This window comes from Cervus elaphus, chromosome 5, assembly GCF_910594005.1.
Source record: "Cervus elaphus chromosome 5, mCerEla1.1, whole genome shotgun sequence".
NCBI lineage: Eukaryota > Metazoa > Chordata > Mammalia > Artiodactyla > Cervidae > Cervus > Cervus elaphus.
In genome coordinates this window covers 14,118,543-14,141,212 of record NC_057819.1, presented here as the reverse complement: position 1 = coordinate 14,141,212, position 22,670 = coordinate 14,118,543, and the positions used below count along the sequence as shown (strand labels likewise).

Below are 22,670 nucleotides of genomic sequence, written 5' to 3'. Positions count from 1 at the left end.
GCTGACTGCCCGCCCGCCCGCCTCGGAGCCGCGCCGCCCGCACTTCTTTCTCTCCCTCTGTCTCCGTCTCCCTCCCTCTCTCCGTCGGAGAATCCAGCCGCACTCGGCTCAGCAGCGCCGCCAGCGAACAGCCGCGGCCGCCGCTCCGGCCCCTCCCCCTCCCCCTCCCGTGCTCCCCCCCGTGCGGCCGGCGCCCGTCACGTGACAAGGCGCCAGCCAATGGCGGGCCGAGCCGCGGTCGGCGGCCGCCATTGCTGTCAGAGCGAGCGAGCCCGGGGAGGGAGGAGAAGCGAGGCTGACTGGGGAGGAGGGGGGGGTGGGGGAGGAAGAGGAAGGAGGGGACGTCGCTCGGCTGCCGGGGTCGCCCGCTGGCTTCGTCCGCACCCCCCCCTTCGCGAGTTCGCGCTCCGCGGCGGCGGCGGCTCCGAGGCGGCGGCGGCGACTCCAGGGCTCGCCTCCCCTCACGCGCCGGCGGGGGCTGAGGGGGAGTCGGTGGCTGGAGATAAACAAGGCGGCGGCGGCGGCGGCGGCAGCAGCGGCGGCGGCGGCTGAGGAACAGGGAAGGCGGAGGCGGCGGCCGGCCCGCAGCGCCGGCCCGGGAGGCAGCGGCGGCCCTGAGAGGCGGGGAGGGCGCCGGGCCGCGCGGACAGCGCCCCCCGCCGCCGCGGGAGCAGCCGCCGCCGCCGCCCGAGCAGGAAGGAGCCGCGCGGCCGCCGCGGACCCCCCCCGCCGGCCCGGGCCCGCCGCCCCCGGCGCGGCGTCGCCGCGGCGCCTCCCGCCCGCCCGCCGGCCCTCGCGCCCTCCCCCGGCGGCGGCGGCGGCCGGGCCGCCCCACGCTTCCCGGCGAGGCGCCGCCGCCCGGCCCGGCCTCGCCTCGGACGCCTCGCTCCGACATGCCCCGCTCTGGCGGCCGGGCTCGCGGAGGATCATGACTGCGGCAGCGAACTGGGTGGCGAACGGGGCGAGCCTGGAGGATTGTCACTCCAACCTCTTCTCGCTGGTGAGTAGCCGGGCTGCGGGGAGGGGGCTGTGCTGTGGGGTGGGTGGGGGGGTCGACCTCCGCCGCCGACCAACTTTCTCCTCCCGCCGCCGGGACTTCGCCCCTCCCTCGCCTCTCCCCGCCGTTCGCCTCTTGCCGATTCTCCCCCTTTTGGATCGTCTCTCCCTCGCCTTGGATCCCATCCAGTGTTTATTTGGCTCTTTAAAAATCATTTGTGAGCGCGGCGCTCGGCGTGGAATTTGCATGTGGAAGTCTCAAAGCTGCGGATCCTGGGTCGCACTTCGAACGCCCACCCTCTGTTGCAGTCGCACTCCCCTTCCCCTCCCTTTCCCCCCGTTTTCCCCCCCTAAATGTGGCAGGCTTTTGCCTTGTGTTGCCCGCGCCTGCGATAAGCAGCTTTTTTTCCCCCTTGTGTCGGATCGGCTGCCCGCCCGCCCGCCTTTTGAATTTTTTAAAAAATTCCATAATGACACCTGCAATTTCGCCCGAAAACAGTTGATTGAATGCGATTGTGTCAGTAAAGGACTCTTGCACCCGAAGCTCCGGCGATTGTAAACATCGACAGCCGCCTGCCTCTCGGGGCTTACTACGCTGGAGAGCCTTAAAGCCATTGCACCGAGCCGACGGAAGGTGGAGAAAGCTTTTTCTTCTTTCTCTCCTCCTGTGTCTTTTAAAAACTGTTTTCTCTCTGCTCACAACGAATCCACACACACACACAGCAACAAGCTGGGCGGTTTGATAACATCGCTTTTATCTGCCTTCGCCTCTCTCGCGCTCTCTCTCTGATAATTGACAACTTTTCCTTCGGATTTGAATCGCCTGCCTTAATCTTGAAGCAGTTAGGGTGTCAATTGTTCTCCTGGAAGCCTGGCATCCGACGACGGCGTCTAGATTCATCGAAATTAAAAATGTATAGGGTTCCAGCAACTCTTTCCTGGCGGTGGCAGTGACATTTGGTGGTAAATGCCATCTTTGCTTTTTTTTTTATTGGGTCGTATTACCTAGCTCTGAAAACATTCACGTTGTTAAACCTGGCGTTTAGGCTAATAATTGCAGTGCGTGGTCTTTAAATATGTGCTTTGTGCATGAGTTACTGTATGTATAGCTATGTGCCCGGGAGACTACGAATTTGTTTAAATATTGAGCAAAGATTTGTCAACAGATGTAAGGCAATTATGTTTCAAGCGTGGAATATAATTGGAAAATTGGCTGAACGGTTTGTTTAATTTAGACTTTAAAAAAAACCCAACTTTGTTTAAGTGGTGTACCCTTTTTGGGGGACTGCCTTTAGAGAACATGCATTTTGGAAATTGTTTTCCGTAACCTCTGCTGTACATAGAGCTTTATTTTCTCTTAATCTTTGTTTACACTGGATACATAATTTAGTGTTCAAATTGTAATTAGTTACATTTAATTATGGGTAGCAGAGATGCTTTTTTTTTTTCCCTTTGAGACTTGTGGAGAAATACAAATTCTTGCCAACTTTTCAAATGGAAGCTTTATTAAATATATTTCATTGTGCAGATTAAAAAAAATGAAGACAAGCGATTTTTACCTACTAAGACCGAGTGACATAGTATCTGTGCTTTTACTGTAGTAATAGCAGATCAGTTTTTTTCCTCCCAACATTTTTATTCGGATATTTAATCTTAACATACAAGTTGTGATTCTCCCTTTCAGTCCTGTGGTAACTTCCCCTTGCCGCCTCTTTTCTTCTCTCAGTCTCTCGTTTAGTATCACTCAGGTTCTCAGGGACTTGCATAGGCTAGCGAGCCTTGGCTAAGGGGCATTTAAGTGGTTTTGGTTTGGTGACTGGTGGCCGCGTTGACACTTTATCAGGAAATTAAAATAACCAAGTAGATCAGTATTAGTGAGGAGAGATTCCCCCAAATTACCATATATCATGCTGACTGATAATGGCTTGTATATATGTGGCTATTTTGTATACAGTACCTTTCATGTAGTAATGAAAATACATGTGTAGCCAGTCTTTAGTATATATCATTTTTTTATCCTTTTTTTTTTTTTAAACTTAAGAATGATAATGTTGCTAAAGATGTTTAATATTGTTTTGGAGAAACAATTTGTAGGAGAGGATTCTGTGCTTTCTGACTTTCTAAAGGTTTGTGTTTAAACCAGGAATTGATTTTTGAGTACACTTTTTTAAGACAGAATTATTTTTTAGGTAGCAACTTTGAAATGCAGAAATGCCCTTTTTTTTTTTTTTAAGGACTATGGAATGTCTGTGTTCTTTTATAGATGGAGGTTGGATAGCTGGTTATTAAAAAATTACAAATCTGTTAAAGAGCTGCTGATACTGTAAATTTTTCTTGCTCCAAATTGAGCATTTTCTTGAAAATCAGATACAGCAGCAACCTGGAATATCAAAAATATATTGCCTAAAATACATTGTATAGAATAATTAATTCCAAAGAGGATAAAATCATCACCTGTTCAAAATAAAGCATGCATTATAAAAACTCTTAGTACATAATATTAGCATATAGTTATCTTTTTGACCTGTAGTTTTTTTGAGCAGAGAAAAGTATTGCTTATAGAGAATTTACCTAAATACTCTTATTAATGTGGATTGAAGTGTAAGCTAGAGCTGATAAAGTTCTGTACCACATTAATGACCCACCCACTTTCTGTTACCTCAAGGTATTCACCTGACTTAGCAGAAGTTGATTTGTGCAGTCAGGTGCCTTAAGATTTTTGTTAGTCCTTTACTTACTTAGTTTTCTGATATTCTACTGCATGGCATCATCATATTTCCTAAATTCTTTGTCAACCCCTCCCCCTTTTCCTAACATGTGAAAAATGCCATGTGCATACAAGATATGGGTTGTTATTGCAGTTGTGAGATTTGTAGCTACTGCATTAAGTGCATTCCTGACTGCCTTTGTGACTCAGAACTGTTTTCTCATGCTGTCCATCACATTTCCGGGAGACTCTTGCTATGTATTCACTCAGTTATAATTCAGTTAAGTGTGTTAAATCTGCCCTTTTGGAGAGTGTACCAATGCCCTATGGGATGTCAACTCATCCTTGTGGAAAGACATAATTTCCAGATGTAAGTATATCTTTACTTTTGTTCCTGTTTCTTATTCAAGATGATACAGAGAAAAGCAGTTTTATGTCCTTCATAAAGTATATATATACTTCATAAAAGTATATACTCTTTGACATAGGGCAGTTTAATTCTTAGTTATGTATGTCCCACATTCATGTTTTATTTGCCTAGAATCTTCCTAACTATGGGGTAGTTGGGGGATGGTATCAAATTCTTCCTTCCTAAATTGAAATACACATTAGTACATGATTCCTATTAAGGACCACTTATCCAGTATTTGAAGATTTTTACAGTAATCTCTTATTGACCTGCTTTCTTTTTTCTTGAGATTTATTTTTATTTTTTTGCAGAGAGGGAAGATAGTTGTAGAAACTTTGAGATTTATTCTTTTGAGTTAGAACCAGATGGGGAGGACCATCAATTGAAAATGAGGAAGAAGGAAAGATTAATTTTCTCAAATGCCAATACTTTATATAGAGTATTTTTTTCATCTGAGTTTCCAGTGTTAGTATTTACATGTGAAGCGTCTTTTTTTCATGATGGTTCATTTTCTTTAATGAAAATATTTATAATTTGCTAATGTTTGTTTTCTGTTTAGCATTTTGTTGTTAGTATCACATGGTATTACAGTATTTATATATTTTTAATAGCAGTAATTGCTTACCCGGTAGTAGTTGCTGTATTAACCTCCAATTGCTAGTAAATATTTTTAAGTACATAATAGACAGCAATTTAAGGCATAGCGTAGCAGTTTACTGGACCGTTTTAAAGAGCCATTTGTACATGTGATGAGTTCATAATTTTAAAGAGAAAATAATGTACGTAGGACTTGTATGCTGCAAAATGTGTTGCTGTGTTATTGCTTGAAGAGTTCATTGAGAGGAAGTTAGGTTTTGGCTGCTGCTTTGTGAGAATAAAGGCAGGGGGTGCCTTAGGACAATGAGTGTTGAGTTTATGCCAGGTGCTTATGTAGTTTAGCACTTTCTTTGGAATATTTTGGTCATTTGTTTCATGACTGTATTAGGTATTTGGGGGAAAAAACAACCTTTTAAGGCATTCTTTAAATAACATTAAGTTATAGAAGTGGCTTATATTAATTCGGCATGGAAAGATTCATCTTTTTTGTTCACAGGCTAATTTAGCCTACTTAGTTCTGAGTTAATTGTATTCATCAAACATTTTCAAAGGTCTTCTCTGCTCTTGAGATTAATAAGAAAGAAAGATACCCTGTTACCACTTTATACTATAGTCTATATATTATATATTGGCAAAAGATAGGCATATTCTATAGTAATGTTTAAGTTATTTAAAATTGAGGTGAAATTCAGTGTAAATAGCATTAAGATTACTTATCTGGATTTTTTGAAATAAACAATTCAACTTTTTCTCAAAGTTTGATTCAGAGATAGACTAGATTGTTTTCTTTTTGGCCACTTGGATCTTAGTTCCCAGACCAGGGATCAAACCCATGTACTGGAAGAGAGTCCTAACCCTTGGACCGCTTGGGAATTCCCAGACTAGATATTTTTCTGAGTGTTTTAATTTGTTTTCAGTAGAGGAAAAGCATAATCTTCTCCTTTGAAATAGTAGTAGAAGGTACTGATTTATTGTTGTTTTGAAACTGGATGATATATTCATCTCACAGACGTCAGCTACTGTGAGAGATTAGACAAAGTTTATGAGAATTAGTAATACGGTGGAATATTGGATCACTGAGTTGTGCATTGCAGCCATTTATTAGAAATGGAGAAAAAGTTTCCGTGGCGTTTCTTTTAGTGTCCTTTATTTAAAATGTGTTATGTGCTAACTTGCTTTACAAACTGTGTTGTGGCTACCAGAATTTCTATTTTGTCATTGTATAAACATTGCTATTTCAAGAAATTGCATTTAGTGCATTGCAAAGTGAGGTAATTAGGTAGGTAGTCTAAAAATGTGCTGTGGGGGATAGTTAAAAAATTTGCAGGCACACATTTTTCTTCATAGGACTGGTTTAGAGATTTGGAATTAATGAATCAATGGTTGTAATGTGTATTGGAATTTCGGACTTTCCTTCTCTCTTGAGTCATTTAACTTCTATCCAGTTCAGATAATTTCCTTTTATAGTATGTGCTTTCATTGTTTATTCGAAAGATTTGAAGGTGTTAGCTTTGTTCTGTTGCGGGAATTCACTTCATTACATAGGGGAGATGATTTTCCATTAATCTTGGTAAATATTAACATAAACGAGGAATTGTAAATTCATGTTCATTTGCATGAATGAAATATGTATGTGTGCTCAATTTTTGTTGAGTATAAAGTCACTTATGTACATCAGCATGGTTTTCTATCTTTGCTTTAGTTTACACAAAAATAGTTTTAAATGCTTTTAATATGTGATTGGTGTTTATTTCAGAGGCAGCTCCCCCACTGTACTCCTTTGTTTTGTTACTTAATTTTTGGAATCATCTGTAGTATAGATTGGATTCTGTTGTCATAACTTGGCTATCATAGTTTTCTTTTAGGAACTCCTGTTTTACTTGCATTTATATTCACATGTTTTAGTTATGTTGGTTGGAATAAAGTTGTTTTCCTTTTTTAAGCTAATAAAATGTCTTAGAGTACATTTGGATTCTAGTCAAGAAAGATGAGGGTTTTTTTTTTGTTGTTGTTGTTCTTTCTAGATGAGAATTAGAAGAATCAATGGTGTCCAAGGGAGAATGTTTACTCCATTGGCATTTCCATATTCTGTAGTTTATTATGTATATTTTGAATGTTTATTTTCTCATTCTAGATGAATTGTGGTAGTCTTATTAAAGCTGCATTTCTACTACTGTGAAATAGCACAGAGCCCTGGTTGACAGCTTTCTGCATTTTGTACTTCTTCCAAGTACAGTGAAATTCCATTCCTGTTAAAGGAACATCCTGAGTTGATTCTTTTAAAATTTCACTTGTGCCTTTATTTTACATTGTTTAAATTTGTAACTTAAGAAAAAATGAAAAGGGGGAAGATAAAGCGAATTAGGTAAATTTTCAGGTAAGCATTTTTTCTCAATCTTCACTAGATCTCTTTACTGTAATAATTGTCTTGATTTGTATTAAATCACTACATTAATTGGATATATTTAAGACATTTGGTATTAAAATTAAATTTGAAGAAATAATTTGTTTCAAATAAAATATATCATTAATTGTGCATAGAATTCTTTATAATACTGAGTGGAAATTACAAAGATTGTTCACATAAAATGTATTAAGTTGCATGAAAACCATGATCCTTCTTCTCGCTCCCATCATTGATATATTTCTGAGGAAGTATTTTTGCATGACACATTAAGTTCCCACAGTCCATCTGTGCTTAATTTGAGAGCTAGTAAGTAAGGTATTCAAAAGAGTAAAATAGGTGTGAAAAAGCATTTTGTGTTGGTAGTTCACAAGATTGAGTATTAATGTCCTAAAGAGAAATAAGGAAAAACATACGTATGTCCAACTCAGGAACCAGCTCCTAGTTTTATTGCACATGTATATGTTTGGCACAGGCCTCCTCATCTTTAAGTAGGTCAAATGTCACTGCCCTTTGAAGATTTCCTTGACTCCCACAGATCGAACTTGTCACTCTTGCTCCTTCCATATACCTCCTCTGTCTACCTCTGATAATCATATGAACTTCTGTAGGGCAGTGACCCTGTCTAAGCCATCTTTGCATTCCCTTCATAGTTAAATGCTGGTTAACTTGAATGAATGAATAAATGACTGGACAACTATTCTCTTCTCCACCTTGTTTTGTAAGGGAGTTCTCATTACCCATTTAGGCCCTGATCACAATATGTTGTTATTATTTTTGAAGTTTATTTAGCTGTTCAGCTCTGTGTTCTCAACATACATTGTTTAGGCTGTATGTACTATTGCTTGGTAATATTTTAGATGAGTTCTAGAAAATCTTTCTTAAAAAAAATTTCCAGCTGATCAAGAGATGCATGCTTATACCCCAAAGGAGTAGGAATTTGGTTCCTATTTAGATTTTGTGTAAGGTGGTAGCAATCTAATAGATTTTGGAACCTGTTGGAGAATTGATTCAAAATTCCTTCATTTTCATTCTCTAAGAAGTATCCTGTAAGAAGGCTTTTGCTTAATCTTCAGTTATAAGATTACTTTCTATGAGCTCAGTAAAATGGATAGTAAATTGGTAATAGGGAAAGTTGAGTGGTATTCAAAACCCCCCCCCCCTTTTTTTTTTTTAAACTAATGACTATATCTGGTTGGTCACATAATGGTTCTGTGCCTCATTTTCTCCTATAAAACTTGATGGAAATACGGAAGTCAGGAGGTGTGAGAAATCATTTTGAGTATCTTTTAAGGAAAGCACTTTGGATGACTAGATAATGTTTTTTAATAGGAAGAGTCTTCTGGCAAATTACAATTAAAGTTATAGAGTAACCCTAGACAGTTAGCCAGGAAGTGGAACAGCAAAATTACTTGTTTTAAGTATGGCAGTTATATTGAATTTGTGCTTTTTGAGGGGAGCAGAAGATTAAATTGTTCTTGTGTCTTTCTTTATAAGTGAGCCATCTTTAGATGTCACAACTTTTCATTTGTGTATATGATTCTCAGGTTGCACAGTGTGTCTTTAATAAGCTGAGTGATTTTGCTCTGCCAACCCTGAGCTCTGACTGGCTGGGACTGGAGATTGAACTGTGGCTCTTATTTGGTAGTTTAAGCTATTAATTCCTTGGCAGCTCCAGAGTGCTCTTTGAACTTTAAATAGCAGTTCTATTAACATTTTGAGGTTTGTCTCAGGGAATGTCAGAAATAGTACTTAATAAATATCTTTTTCTTTTTAAAGACTAAATCACATTTTAGTGTGACACACATGTCATAATCCTTACTTTGTTTTGAACAAAGTATATATCCTCAACTGCCAGCCGGTTTCTATTTTCCATTTAATAATGTGGCGACATCTGAAAATATTGTTTAGACCTTGTTGAAGGAAGGAAAGCCCCTCTGCCCCAGTCTGTAGTTTTAGTCTTAGTCATGTTGATTATGAACAGTGTCCTAAGTTTTATCCAAAGTGTAGAATTTTACATGTAGTGGTCTGCAGCATTCTAAATATTAGAAAAAGTTAATTTGTACATAAGTTTGCTTTTAAATAAAACCTACCCTTAATTCTGTTGCTACAAATGATGGTTAGCCTATTGTATTGTACTTAATTACTTGTATTATAGAACTCAGATGCTATTTATGGGAGTATTTTTATGGGAAAGTTTAGGTTATTAGGAGTACCTTTCCTCTGACTATAGTCCCAGCCATCAGAGCAGGCCCTCCCTAAAACCCATCTTAGCTCCAGGCAGTGGGAATGAGGCCCACCCAGACTCTGGGCATGTTTGAAGGGTACGAGAGGATTGCTGTCTGAAAGAGAGGCTTGAAGACGGCATGGAGAGGTGAGGGTGGCCTCTCCCCAATGGGAAGAACAGCAGTTTTGGAACAAGGATTTAAGCAGATTTTCCCTCTCCTTTCTGAGGGTATCTGCTGCTGCTTCCTCTTTGCTGATGTATTCCTAAAAAAGTAGTAACAGATTCTGTGATGTCATCTTTGCGCTTTAGCTTTTCCCTTCTCTTTTTTCCTTCCGTTCACCCTTAAAGACAGTCTTTTCTACTTGATACTTTGTGCGATTAATGAGCACTTATGAGCCTCAGTGAAGGGCAAAGGGAATTGGGGGTGAGATTGGATGGGGTAACTAATAAATTAGTATTTAGACAGTTTTTTTGAATGTTAATGGTTAAGGATAGGGTAGCCTGGTGTGCTGCAGTCCATGTCATAAAGAGTCGGACACAACTGAGTGACCAAACAACAGATGCTTGAGAAATTTAGGACGTATATAATTTATTTTCAAATTACATAATGTAATAATGTAATATAATGTAATAATTCAATAATGTACATACATCAGAAATGCTTGAAATCTGGCTTGGGTTTACAGAAGGGCTAATGAGCTTCCCTAGGGAATAGTAATAAAGAATCTGCCTGTAATATAGGAGATGTGAGTTTGATTCCTGGGTCGGGAATGGCAACCCACTCCAGTTTTCTTTCCTAGGAAATCCCATGGACAGAGGAGCCTGACGGTCTGTAGTCCATGGGGTCGCAAAGAGTCAGAGACAGCTAGCTGGCTTAGCAACTAAACAACAAAGGGTTTGATATATAGGATAAAGACCTGCATATACTATTGATATTTAGTTTCTATAAGATTGTATATGGTAAGTGCAGAGGTAGAGCAACATGAACAGATAGCATAGTAACTCAACCAGAAAAACTTTTTCCTGTTTTAAACTGGGTCTTGAAGGAATTAATGGATATGGCTTCTTGGAGGGGGATGCAAAGCTTGCATATTCTTTGGAAGCTCAGTTGTCAACTCTGTCTGTCCTTTAGAATATTTTCTGAAGTGGTATATAGGAGAGCACTTCTAATTTATGGTCTTGGTTCCCTTTTAAAAAACAGTACAAAAGCTTACTGAAATCTGCTTTTTGTTAGGTGGAAGATTTGAAGTGTGGGCAGACTGATTTAGGTTAAGTAGTGGTGATGTTAAAATAATCAGTTTTCTAAAATAATTCAGTTTTGAACTTTAAAAAAAGAGTGCTATATTACGCAAAATGCTAATGACTAAAGTGACAAATATTTCAGAAACTGGACAGACGTGAATCTTAAATGAGCAGATGGGATATGAAACTAAAAGTGGGAGAAAATCCAAGATGATATAGAAACTATTATGGGAAATGAATTGAGGAAAAACAAGTGTGTTAAATGGTATTACATTTAATAATATGTTTAAAAGCCTTTCTAGGATTGCTCTCTTACATAGACAAATTGGAATTGTTGAACTGTGTAACCTATCATTCTTTAAATTTTGTGCATTTAAAACAAATTAGATTTTGGTCTAGAATTACTTCTCATGAAGACTAGACATTCAAGTCTTGAATATAGTAAAGAAGGAATAATCGTAATTTTCAAAGACAATTGTGGTGGACCTTGAAGGAAAGAGTTAAGGAGAGGAAGATGAGGAAGTTTTCTGTTTGGGCAGAACCTGGATTACAGCAGCTTGCAAAATGAATAAATGGTACACTTCACAGTTGAAGAAACTTGATTGTGAAACACACGGTGATATGGGAGTGGGAAGGGTAAGAGACTGAAAGGTAGATAAAGGCAATTTTTCAGAAGACCAGAGCCTTATTTGTGTTTGTAAGTTAGGAGCAATTGTAGTAGAGAGATGGAAAGAAAAATGAAAGATACAAGAGTAGTTGATAATTAATGAAACAATCAGGCTGGAAATGGTATTAAGAACCCAGGTGATGGGATTAGCACTGGGAAAAGAGTAAGACACCTGAGAAATAAAAGCTGTGAGGGTATAAGAAATGAATAAGTATGAAGGAAGCGGGACAATCTCAGTTGTAGCTTGAGTGCTTTTTAAGTTCAAAGACTATAAGATACAGAGCTTGAGCCTGAATAAACATGTAAAATTTTTTTTAGTTAAAAATTTTGCATTTTACTTGATGTTCTTGTTGCTATCAACCATTTTTGTTTTTGTTTTCCTTTAATGGTTGTTTTAAGTAGGTCACATGTCACCTCCTTTGGTCGTACACTTCACAATTACAAAACTAATTTTGAGCTAGTCACACTAGAACACATCTGCCCAAATGAGAAGCTTTCTTCAAAATAGACTCCTTTGAAATGGATCAGATATTGATGCCATTGTCTAGTATCTTTTGGTCTTTTTCCTTTGGAATTTCTTTTAGAGACAGTTTAGTCAGCCGTCCTGAAAAGTCTTATTTTAAAGTATACTTCTTTGGTCAGTGTCTTTTCTCTTCTCTTGGTTCTGCTTTTTGCTCTAAATTATTGCTTATGTCAGCAATTTAGTACCTTCTGATGGGGATTTTACTGGTGATGAGCAAGTCCTGGGAAGAACTCTGCTTTTGGCCATACAGTTGACCCTTGAACAACATGGGTTTGAACTGCATGGGTCCATTTATATTTAGGTGTATTTCAATAAATAAATACTATAGTATTATGCGACCTGTTCCATGGTTTGAGTTCCGTGGATAAGGAGAGCTGACTGTGATGTCACACATGAATTTTCCACTCTGCAGGGCAGGCAGTTCCAGGGCCAGCTGCATTTGAATGCACACTCTGTGCATATATGCCAAGATTCCCCCCTTGCTTGTAACAGTTGCCTTCCAGGTTCTCTGTCTGGGGCTTCAGTGTGTTTGTTTCAGTACAGTTTCAGTGGAGGTGGATTTAGCGGTCCGTTGATTGGACTAGATATTGAGAGTGCCATTTTTGCTTTCTGGGGATCAAGGCGGATTATCACAGGAGGAGGAATAGAATTCTAAGTTGTGCTCTGTCTGTGTCTGTCTAGCAAACGTCAGCTATCTATCCTCCTGAGCTTCATTTTTGGCTTGTTGTTGTTTAGTCGCTGAGTTGTGTCTGACTCTGTTGCGACCCCATGGACTGTAGCCCACCAGGCTCCTCTGTCCGTTGGATTTCCCAGGCAAGAATGTTGGAGTGGGTTGCCATTTACTTCCCCAGGGCATCTTCCTTACCCAGGGATTGAACCCGTGTCTCTCTCATTGGCAGGCAGATTCTTTACCACTGAGCCACGTGGGCAGCCTCCTCAATTTGGGCTAAACTGAAATAATTGTAAAGAAAAGCCTTAGGATAAAGTATCCCATTGAGACAATTTCTTTAGGTTGTAACAGAAAGTTTGGCCTCTGAGACCAAAATAACTTGCTTTTGTCCCCTTGGTATTGCTTTACTCATTTGAGGCTGCCCACGTAGTCAACTGTGGGCTTCCCTGGTGGTTCAGATGGTAAAGAATCTGCCTGCAGTGCGAGAGACCTGGGTTTGATCCCTGGGTTGGGAAGATCCCCTGGAGAAGGAAATGGCAACCCACTCCAGTATTCTTGCCTGGAGAATTCCATGGACAGAGGAGCTTTGTGGGGTACAGTCCATGGGGTCACAAAGAGTTGGACATGACTGAGCGACTAAGTGCACACACACACACGAAGCCGTCTGTCGTCCCAGGCGTGTTCTTTCAGCAGCTTCTTCCACAGGCAGCAAAGATTAGCACTTACATGCCTATTTAGGATTTTACTTTCTCACGGTCTCCCTTAACATTCAGTGTTAGAGGAGGTGGTGCAGAGGATGTTTGATCTGTAGCAGGCATGCCTGTATTATTTAGATTGAGTTGCAGTGGCAAGGATTGTTTTCTGCTTTTGAATTCAGGAATATCATGAGAGTTTTCTCAATCAGCTTTGTTCCTATGGTTTTCATGTTACATAGATGATTTTATTTATAATAATTTCTCTTTAAAAAATACTTTTCATATTAAAAAATGAGAACTGAAATCCTGTCAAAAAGTGTGGCAGTGTAATTCTAGATCTGTAGATATTTGGGGAAAATTTACTTAAATGATATTATTCTAAACAAATAACAGGCACTTTAAAATTTTACAGATGTATTTAACACCTGAACAGTTTAACATTTAGAATTTATACCACAGCGTAAATCTACATTGTAGCTACTGAAGACCATGAATGTTTACCTTCTGAAATATAAGTCTAAGTTACTAAAAACATTTTTCAAAGAGTATTGGTTTACATCCAAAGTATTATCATGGGTATGGATTGAATCAAGTGTTGTGATCCCAAATAGATAAATTCTTTAGTTGTCTGTAAATTACTTGAGATACGTATGAAAATAATATTTTGTTGCCGTTTGGTGATATATGGTAAAACCGAGCTTTGTAATCCAGACAGATGGTACTATTCTTGAGTCTGTCTGCAAGATCCTATAACATTTAATTACACAGCAGATTGATTCTCATGAGAACCCATCCTTTGCTATGTGTAAGCTAATAGAACTGTCTTTTTTAGTAAATTTTATAAATTTGATTTGAAGAAGAAGTACTTGTTTTTAGGAAACTTTTCTAATAATTGTGTTAAGATATGAGTAGCCTGGTTTGATAGTTTATATGGTGAACTCAAGAAATAGTCTACATGGAAAACAAATGTAGTTTGTCTATCCATGGAAAACGATATGGGTTAACATTCATTTAAAAGATAACTGTTGATTTAGAATCCTTGTGGTCCACCTTACATTTTAACATTGGAATTGAAAATAAAAATAAATAGTGAAATTCAGTTTTAACACATTAGGTGGATAGAACTTTAGTTATTTTGTAAAAGTTGAGTTTGGAGGTAATAGTATGTGCTTGAGATAAATAAATTTATCAGTTACATAAATAATTACATACATAATACATTAAGAATTCATTTCTAGATACCCTTGGAAATTATTCTTTTGTTGAGTTTACTTATTTTTATTTAATGCTTATAATAGATAGGTGACAAGCCTGAAAGATGATGTTTGATGCTATATTGGATGACATGAAGGAGCTCGACGTTTATTCTGTATGCACAAGGGAGTGCCTGAAGGCTTCTGAGGAGAGTAATGACCTGACCAGATTTATGTTTCAGAGAGAAAACTCCCGTGGGCTCTGTGTCGTGTCAGCTGTAGTAGCGGACAAACCCCAAAGGCAGAGAGACGGCTCTTGGAATAGTCTGGATCTGAGAAATGACGCAGGGTCAGTAGGAATGAAGAGAGAGAAGTGGTGTCAAGTAATATTTTGAAGGTAGAATTGACAGAAGTTGGTTACCAAATTTTGTCATAGGAGAGGAATCAAATGGCAAACACTCTTGGTTTATAGCACTTGTGTTCTTGTTTATGCAAAACAAAGAACTGTTAGCGGCATCCATGAGGTATAGTTGTTAAAAAGAGCTATGCTTTGATCATAGTTATATATATATATGCAAGTATTCACTGAGCCTGGGTTCTTGCTATTAAATTATGCCCTGTGGAAGTTACAGTTTTAAAATTAATTATGGACAAGAGCTGGGGGCAGAAAGGCAAGAGATAGTGGGAAAAAAGTAAAAACAAACACTAGCCTTTATAACCTGCCTATTTTCAGAAAACACTTTAGGCAGTGGGAACAAGATTTCTCTCCTAAATAGAGAATAAGATTTAGGAGCAAGGGGGGTGAATTAAAAAGGTTGGGAAGAAAGGAGAAGGCAAGACTGGTAGACTGGGTGGAGAGTTGTGGGTGATGAATAGTGGTTGTTTGTAGGTGGGAATGAAGAATATTTTGGTAGGGGAAGAGCTCTTGAAATGTTGATGATCAGAAATGGGTGTGGAGAAGCTCTGACAGAGAAGAAAATAGATGGGGTGTACCCCGACAGCAGTGCCTCTGTCAGCATCTGTTACTTAATGCTTCTGCTTTTAATAGTGGTGAGCTCAGAAAGCAGGTTACATTTTCCCTCTGTAAATCTGCTCTGGGTGGTTTTCACTTAGTTTTTTATTTAAAGGTTTTATTTATATTAAGATTTAAAGGTTTTCTTTATATTAATTTCATATTAGTGATTTTATTGGTAGGAGGATGAAAACGGCTTTACCACTATTTTTCTTCTTACCTTTGTGGAAACTGCCGGTTTTTAGGAACTGGCATAGTGGATAGACTAAAGAGGATAGTTGTAAAGACCACAACACTGTGTATCTTTGGCACCTCTTTGTTCTGATTTTGGGTTCCTTTAAATTTTCATTCCTATCACCTGTTCTTCCCTCAGCACTTAGGTTTCTGGTTGGACAATATTTTTATAGATACTGAGAGTATCATTGTTATGTCAGGTTCCTGCCTCACATGCTGGGAAAAGTTTTCGCTTCGCCCCTCACTTTCTGCCCATCCCTCCCTACCCCTTTCCTTCTTCAGCACATTCCTGCACTCCCAGTGCTCCGGAGCTTTCCCTGCCCGCTGCACTTTGACTTGGCAGCCCCAGTTCTCAGCTAAGCGCTAAAATGTACATATGCACTTCAGAACCTTTTGATGTAATCTCCTTGCTGTGGTGGGGATCCTCTCCAGTTGTTTTGAGTGCACTTACTGGCACAGCATGTGCTATCCATTGTCAATTGGCTGTAATTCATTCAGCCTTCCCATGCGGGTAGATTTTTTAACTTGGCTACCCTGAAGGTGGAGAGTTGGCTTTCTTGCAGTTGCATTTTTCTGTGATTTCTCTCCAAGTGAGGTCGTACTAATGAAATACAAAATATTTCCAAGAAATAAAACTTCCAAGAAATTAAAACTGCATAAAGTGCCTACATAGTCCAGACACACCATTAGATCTGTGTGTGTTAGATACACACAACTTTTCTATTCTTGTTAACATGCAGTTTTTGGGTAAACATATAATCACAGGGTAAATACAGTTCTTTATTCAGCTGTGTGCACTAACATTTTCCATTTGGTTACCATTTTCATAATTACAATTTGAAAGAGAAAAGTATTTTATAAATTTAATTAATTTTATACTTTAATAATTCAATATTGTTAACAGGAGGTTCCCCTTCCCCATGTAGGGATAACTACCAGTTGTTTAATTTTTTATCATTCCAGGTTACTTTTTATCATTCTGGGTTTTTAAAAAATATGTTTGTGTGCTTATAAACTGGCAATTGCAAAATTGTTTTCATTAGATAATAGCATGTATAAATTGTACATAAGATACAAACAATCATGATATATTGGACAGCCATGTACCTAATACCCAGAGTAAGAAAAAGAACATTTTATCATTTGTGAAGTCCTATGATTTCTTTCCATTCTGTTTTCTATCCCTTCAAAGGTAACTATTCTGGATTTTATTTTTATCATGTTTTTAAACAAAGTTTTAATCATGTGAATTTAGTGTGTTTTACATATATATATATATAAACACATGTACATAGTTTTGGGTTTTGGAACTTTTTATAAATGAACTGTATTCCTTTGCAACTTACCTTTTTATTTAATACTGTATTCCAACAATGTGCAGTTATCATTTACTCTTGTACTGCAGTTTGTTTATGCATTCTGTTGAAGATGGTCGTATTTGTAGTTAAAAAAATTACAGGTGGGGGCTAATTCTCCCATTTTTCCTGCAACATACTTTTCAACTTAACATTTAAAAAATATTAAAGTCATAGAATCAAAGTCTCAAAATATTTTCGACTCAGTAAATTTAGATATACCTTACTATTGTTATTTTTTTCAGTGGTTGTATCATGTTTCACAGGATCAGATGCACTGTTTATTTAACCATCAATTGTGAGAAATATTACAATTCAGTATTTTCTGTAACAAGTAGTTATGCATTTTTGATAGTTATAACCATAAATTCTTCAGAAAGATGTATCAGTTTATATTTCCTTGGGCAATAATATAAATGCCCAATTCCTCCATCCTCACCTGTTGTGAAACTTTAAATTTTTATACTCTGAGCAGAAAATATCTCAGTATTTAAAATTTCAGTTTCTTTATTTCTAATGAGGTTATGAGAATGCTTTTATGCAAACAGGTATACATATTTTGTGAATTTTCTTATTTTTCAAAAGCATTTAATGTCTAGAAAGCCTTCTGTTTTATTTTTTTATTTAAAGTTTCCAACCATTCACTAACAGGCATCTTTATTTCAGGTTAGATCTTCACATATTGCACACATTCTCATGTCAAAGCTTTTGCTGTAAAAGTGCTTACTGAATGCCTGGAATTGCTTAACTTCTTGCCAGCTACGTAAATTTTCTCATCCAGATCCTGATGAGATAGATACTACTGTTCCCATTTTTCAGATAAGAAAACTGAATCAGATTATAGTCACTTGCCTTAGGTCACACAGCCAGCCAGCCATGGAGCCAAGTCACTGACTTAAAAGCCTGAGCACTTAACCTAGTGCGTTGTATTGTGTGCTCTTCTTTCTTTTCTTGTCTAAATCCTTTTAGAGTTTTTGTGAAGCTCTTCCTAGGTATTCCAGACATTATTGGTCTCTTTCTTTTCTGAGCCTTTTAAAAATTAACAGTGTACACCATATAACTTAGCATAAGCATGAAGGTAGAAGTCACTGGAGCATATAGATTTGCCTGAGATTAATGGAGTGATAACACAGTTTACATTTTTAAAAAGTTTCATCAGAGATTAATGGAGTAATAAAGCAGCTTAAAATTTCTTCCCAGAGATAGGCAGGTTTTTTTTTTTTTTTTCCCCTCCTAGACTGCTGCTGCTAAGTCGCTTCAGTCGTGTCCAACTCTGTGCGACCCCATAGATGGCAGCCCACCAGGCTCCTCTGTCCCTGGGATTCTCCAGGCAAGAATACTGGAGTGGGTTGCCATTTCCTTCTCCAATCCTCCTAGACTACTTTATTCCAAATAGAGAATTAGTTGAAAAATCAGAAAAAACAACAAAAAAAGAAAAATTAGGGTGGTTTATTGCTTTGGTCAATGACTGGGCAAGATAAAAAACCTAGGTTACTGTATAGTCTCAAAACAACTCATCACCTCACTAAAAATTTTTTTGAAAATGAAAAACCAGTTGCTGAAATGCTCATCAGAAATGATTTATTATAGTAACATAATCATGTGCTTATTTCAAAACAAAAATAGCTTAAACAAGGTAGAAATTTCCTGTTTTGCATGCATGCAACCTGGAGGCAGCATGTCAGAACTGGCTTGGTTACCTCTCAGTCGTCCAGGGACCCAGACTCGTCGTTTCTTGTTACTCCATCATCTCTAGCTTATCGCAAGTAGCATGTTGTCCAAGACGGCTTCTCAAGCTCTAATCATCTGGTGACGTTCTAGATAGGAAGGAGAAGGGACTGGAGGAGGGCCACACCCCTCCTTTCAAAGGAAGCTTCTAGGAAGTTCTTTAGAACGCATCTGGCCATACTTAACCTCAGGGAGGCTGGGAAATGTAGTTCTTCAAGTGAGCACATTGTTTTCCCCAGCATTGGACTGTGTGTTACTGGGGAGGAAGGAGCCATTCATGCTTGGGTAGGCAGCTAACAATCTCTGATATACAGAGAAAGTAACATACATTTTTTATTTATAGTCTGTTATTGCAGTTGGATAAGAAATCATCCCAATGTCACTAATGAACTTCATTAAATAGTTCCCAGATATTTCATAAGGGTTCTCTTTTAATTAAGTTTAATAAATATAAATCATTAATCAGTGACCTGATATAGATAGTTAGGCATGAAAATAATTTTTTTGAAAATATTGTATACTTTGTAAAAGAGATTCATTTATATTGGAGATACACAATATGGTTACTTTAGCTATATTAAAAATAGATTTTTTTTCCTTTGAGAGATTTTTAAATGTAGTTTCTTTCATTTAATACTTACATTTTTTATTATCTTTATTGAGGTATAGTTTATGTACAGTAAAATATTACCCATCTTAAGCAGTACAGATTTATGAGTTTTGATGAATGTGTAGTCTGTGAAACCGTCCCCCACCTCCAGGCAACCACTGATCTTCTGTTACTGTAGACTCATATTGCCTTTTCTAGGATATTTTATGAATGGAATCATATAGTATATAGTCTCCTTTGTGTGGCTTCATATTGTTTCTTAAGTAGATAATTCCTTTTTAGTGCTAAGCTGTATGTAGTTCTGTGTATTGATACACCACAATTTGCTTAGCCATTCATTTATTGATGATTATGAACTTTCATGTACTGGTTTTTATGTGGGGGATATGTTTTTATTTCTGTAAACAACCAAGAGTGCATTTGCTGAATCATGTGGGAAATACAGATTTCACTTTATTAAGTACTGCTCAACTTTAAAAAGGTGGTTGTGCCATTTTACATTGCAGCCAGCTATGTATGAGTTCTAATTGCTATTCCAGAGTAGCAAAGATTTTCTCTTATGATTTCTTCTAGAGGTATCATAGTGTTTTTTTATTAGGTTTAGGTCTGTGGTTAAGTGACCCATTTTGAGTTAATTTTTTGTGTGGTGTGAGGTAAGGGTTGAAGTTCTTTTTGCTCGTGGGATATCTAGTTATTCCAGCATTATTTGTTGAAAAGACTTATGTTTTTCCCTATCCCTATCAAAAATCTAGTGAATGTATTGAATGTATGTGTGTAGCGTGGCTTGTAGGGTTTTAGTTCCCCAACCAGGGGTTGAACCTGGGCCCTTGGCAGGGAAAGAGAGGAGTCCTGACCACTGGACTGCCAGGGAATTCCCTATGTTCTGTTCCTTTGCTCTCCCTACTTCTGCCACTAGCACAAAGTCATGATTACTGAAATCTTATTGTATATCTTGAAATCAGGATAAACTCTCAACTTTGTTCTTTTTCAAAATTGTTTTGGCTCTCTTGAGTACTTTGCATTTCAATATAAGGTTTAGAATCAATCTGTTAATTTATTTAAAAAAACTGCAGGGATTTGGTTGATGTCTGGTTGACTCTGTAGATCAACTTGGGGAGAATTGATAGGTTAACAGTTTTAGATGTTCTAATCCATAAACATGTTCTACCTCTCCATCTCTTTAGATCTTTAATTTCTCTCAGCATTTTTTTGTAGTTTTTGGTGTACAGATCTGTAACATATGTTATCAGATTTATCTCTGAGTAGTTCATATTTTTCAATGCTGTTATAAGTGGCATTGCTTTTAAATATTATTTTTAAATTGTTCACTGCTAGTTTGTATTGATAGAATATAGTGAACTTTTGTGTATTTATCCTGTGCATGCATGCTAAGTCGCTTCAGTTGTGTCTGACTGTTTGTGACCCTATGGACTGTAACCCGCCAGGCTTCTCTGTCCATGGAATTCTTCAAGCAAGAATACTGGAGTGGGTTGCCATGCCCTTCTCCAGGGGATCTTCCAGACCCAGGAATCGAACCGGCGTCTTTTATGTCTCCTGCATTGGCAGGCGGTTTCTTTGTCATTGAGCCACCGGGGAAGCCCAATATTTATCCCGCACACTGTAAATTCCCTAAATTCAATCTCAGTTGAGCCTTTAACAATATGAAGGTTATAGGAAGCAACCCTCCCCACAGTTGAAAATCTGACTATAACTTATAGTCATCCTACATACCCATGGTTCGTCCATATCCACAGTTCTGCATCCACAGATTCAGCTAACCATGAATCATGTAGTGCTGTAGTATTAAAAAAATCTGCATTTTAGTGTACTTGCACAGTTCAAACCCATGTTGTTGAAGGTCAACTGTATTAATTTTAGTAGCTCTTCTGAAGTCCTTTAATCTTTGTAAATGTAAATGATGCTATTGTCTGTAAATAAAAATGATGTGTTACACCTTTCTAATCTGTATGCCTTTTCTTTTCCTTTAGTTATTGCATTGATTGGGAGGGATCTATAGTTCAGAGTTGAATAGAAATGTATTAAGAATGTACATCAGGTTGAGAGAGTTTCCTTTAATTCTTGGTTTGCTTAATCTTTTTGCTATGAATTGGTGTTGAATTTTGTAAAATGTTTTCTCTGTTGGGTTGATCACAAGTTTTGTTAATATAGGGTATTTTATTGATGAGTTTTGAACTAAATTTGACTGAAATTACATTGATGGATTTTCAAACTAATGCTACTAAGTTTAATACCCAAAATAAACTCCTGTATTATCATTTTTATATAATGTTGGATTTGATTTGCCAATATTTTGTTACTGATTTTTAAATCTATGATCGTGAAGGATATTGACAGTAGGTTTCTTTTCTTGTAATGTCTTTGGTCTTAGTAATGTTGGTCTCCTAAAAATGAATTGATAAGTAGTCCCTCTGTTTTTTTAAAGTTTGTGTAGAACTGGTGGTATTGCTTCCTTAGATGTTTGAATAGAATTTACTAGTGAAGCCATCTTGCCTTAGAGAACTCTTTTAGGGAAGATTTTAATTTATGAATTCCATTTCTTAATAGATAAAGGGCTATTTAGGTCTTGGTGTGTGTGTTACTTTTGTAATTGTTGCAAAGGAATAGTCCATTTAAGTAGTTTTAACTATTGACATACTGTTGTTTATAGTAATTCCATTATCTTTACAGTGTCCTTACGATGTGGAGTAATTTCTCATCTTTCATTCCTGATAATGGTAATTTGTCTTTTTTTTAACCTCTCTTGATTAACGTAGTGAGAAGTTTGTCAATCTTATTGATCTTTTACAACAACCAGCTTTTCATTTTATTGGATTTGTCTGTTTTTAGTCTGTTTTATATTTCTTTTATTTCTTTGCTTTATTATTTCTGTCAATTTGCATTTTATTTAGTTTACACCTTTTCTAGCTCCCAGAGGAAGAAGCTTAGAGCAGTTCTATACATTTCTTCGTTTCTGATGTGAATATATAACACTACAGGTTTCTCTTTGTGCACTGTTTTACTTGTAGCCCTCATATTTCAGTATATTTTGTTGTCATAATCAGTTCAAAAGATTTTCTAGTTTCCTTTGTGTTTTTTTGGCAGGAGGTGGTCCTGTGCATTATTTAAAAGTTATTTGTGGGGGAGGGGAGCATTGGAGATACTTTGTTAATTTCTAATTTAATTCTGTTCAGAGATTTTAGCTTTTAAAAATACATTGGTATTTATTTTATGGCCCAGCATATGGTTTCTCTTGGTGAATGTTCCATGTGGATTTGAAAAAAAAAAAAATGTGTAGTCTTTTGTTGAGTTGTAATGTTTTATAAATGTCAGTTTGGTTATATTGGTTGATAGTATTCACGTTTTTCTATATCCTTATTGATTTTCTGTCTACTTGTTTTATC

General features: G+C 37.9%; 1 protein-coding gene across 2 annotated transcripts in view; it reads left to right on the top strand.

Moving 5' to 3' along the window:
- The first annotated feature begins 727 nt into the window (after positions 1-727).
- Positions 728-22,670, top strand: part of MED13L (mediator complex subunit 13L) — a 285,924-nt gene continuing 263,981 nt past the window's right edge. The window contains exon 1 of one of the 2 annotated variants that reach the window (XM_043901741.1): positions 728-1,000. In XM_043901741.1, coding sequence (XP_043757676.1) covers positions 929-1,000 — 72 coding nt within the window. In that variant the 5' untranslated portion in view covers positions 728-928. The remainder of the gene's footprint in view (positions 1,001-22,670) is intronic. The other variant, XM_043901742.1, reaches the window with a different exon arrangement.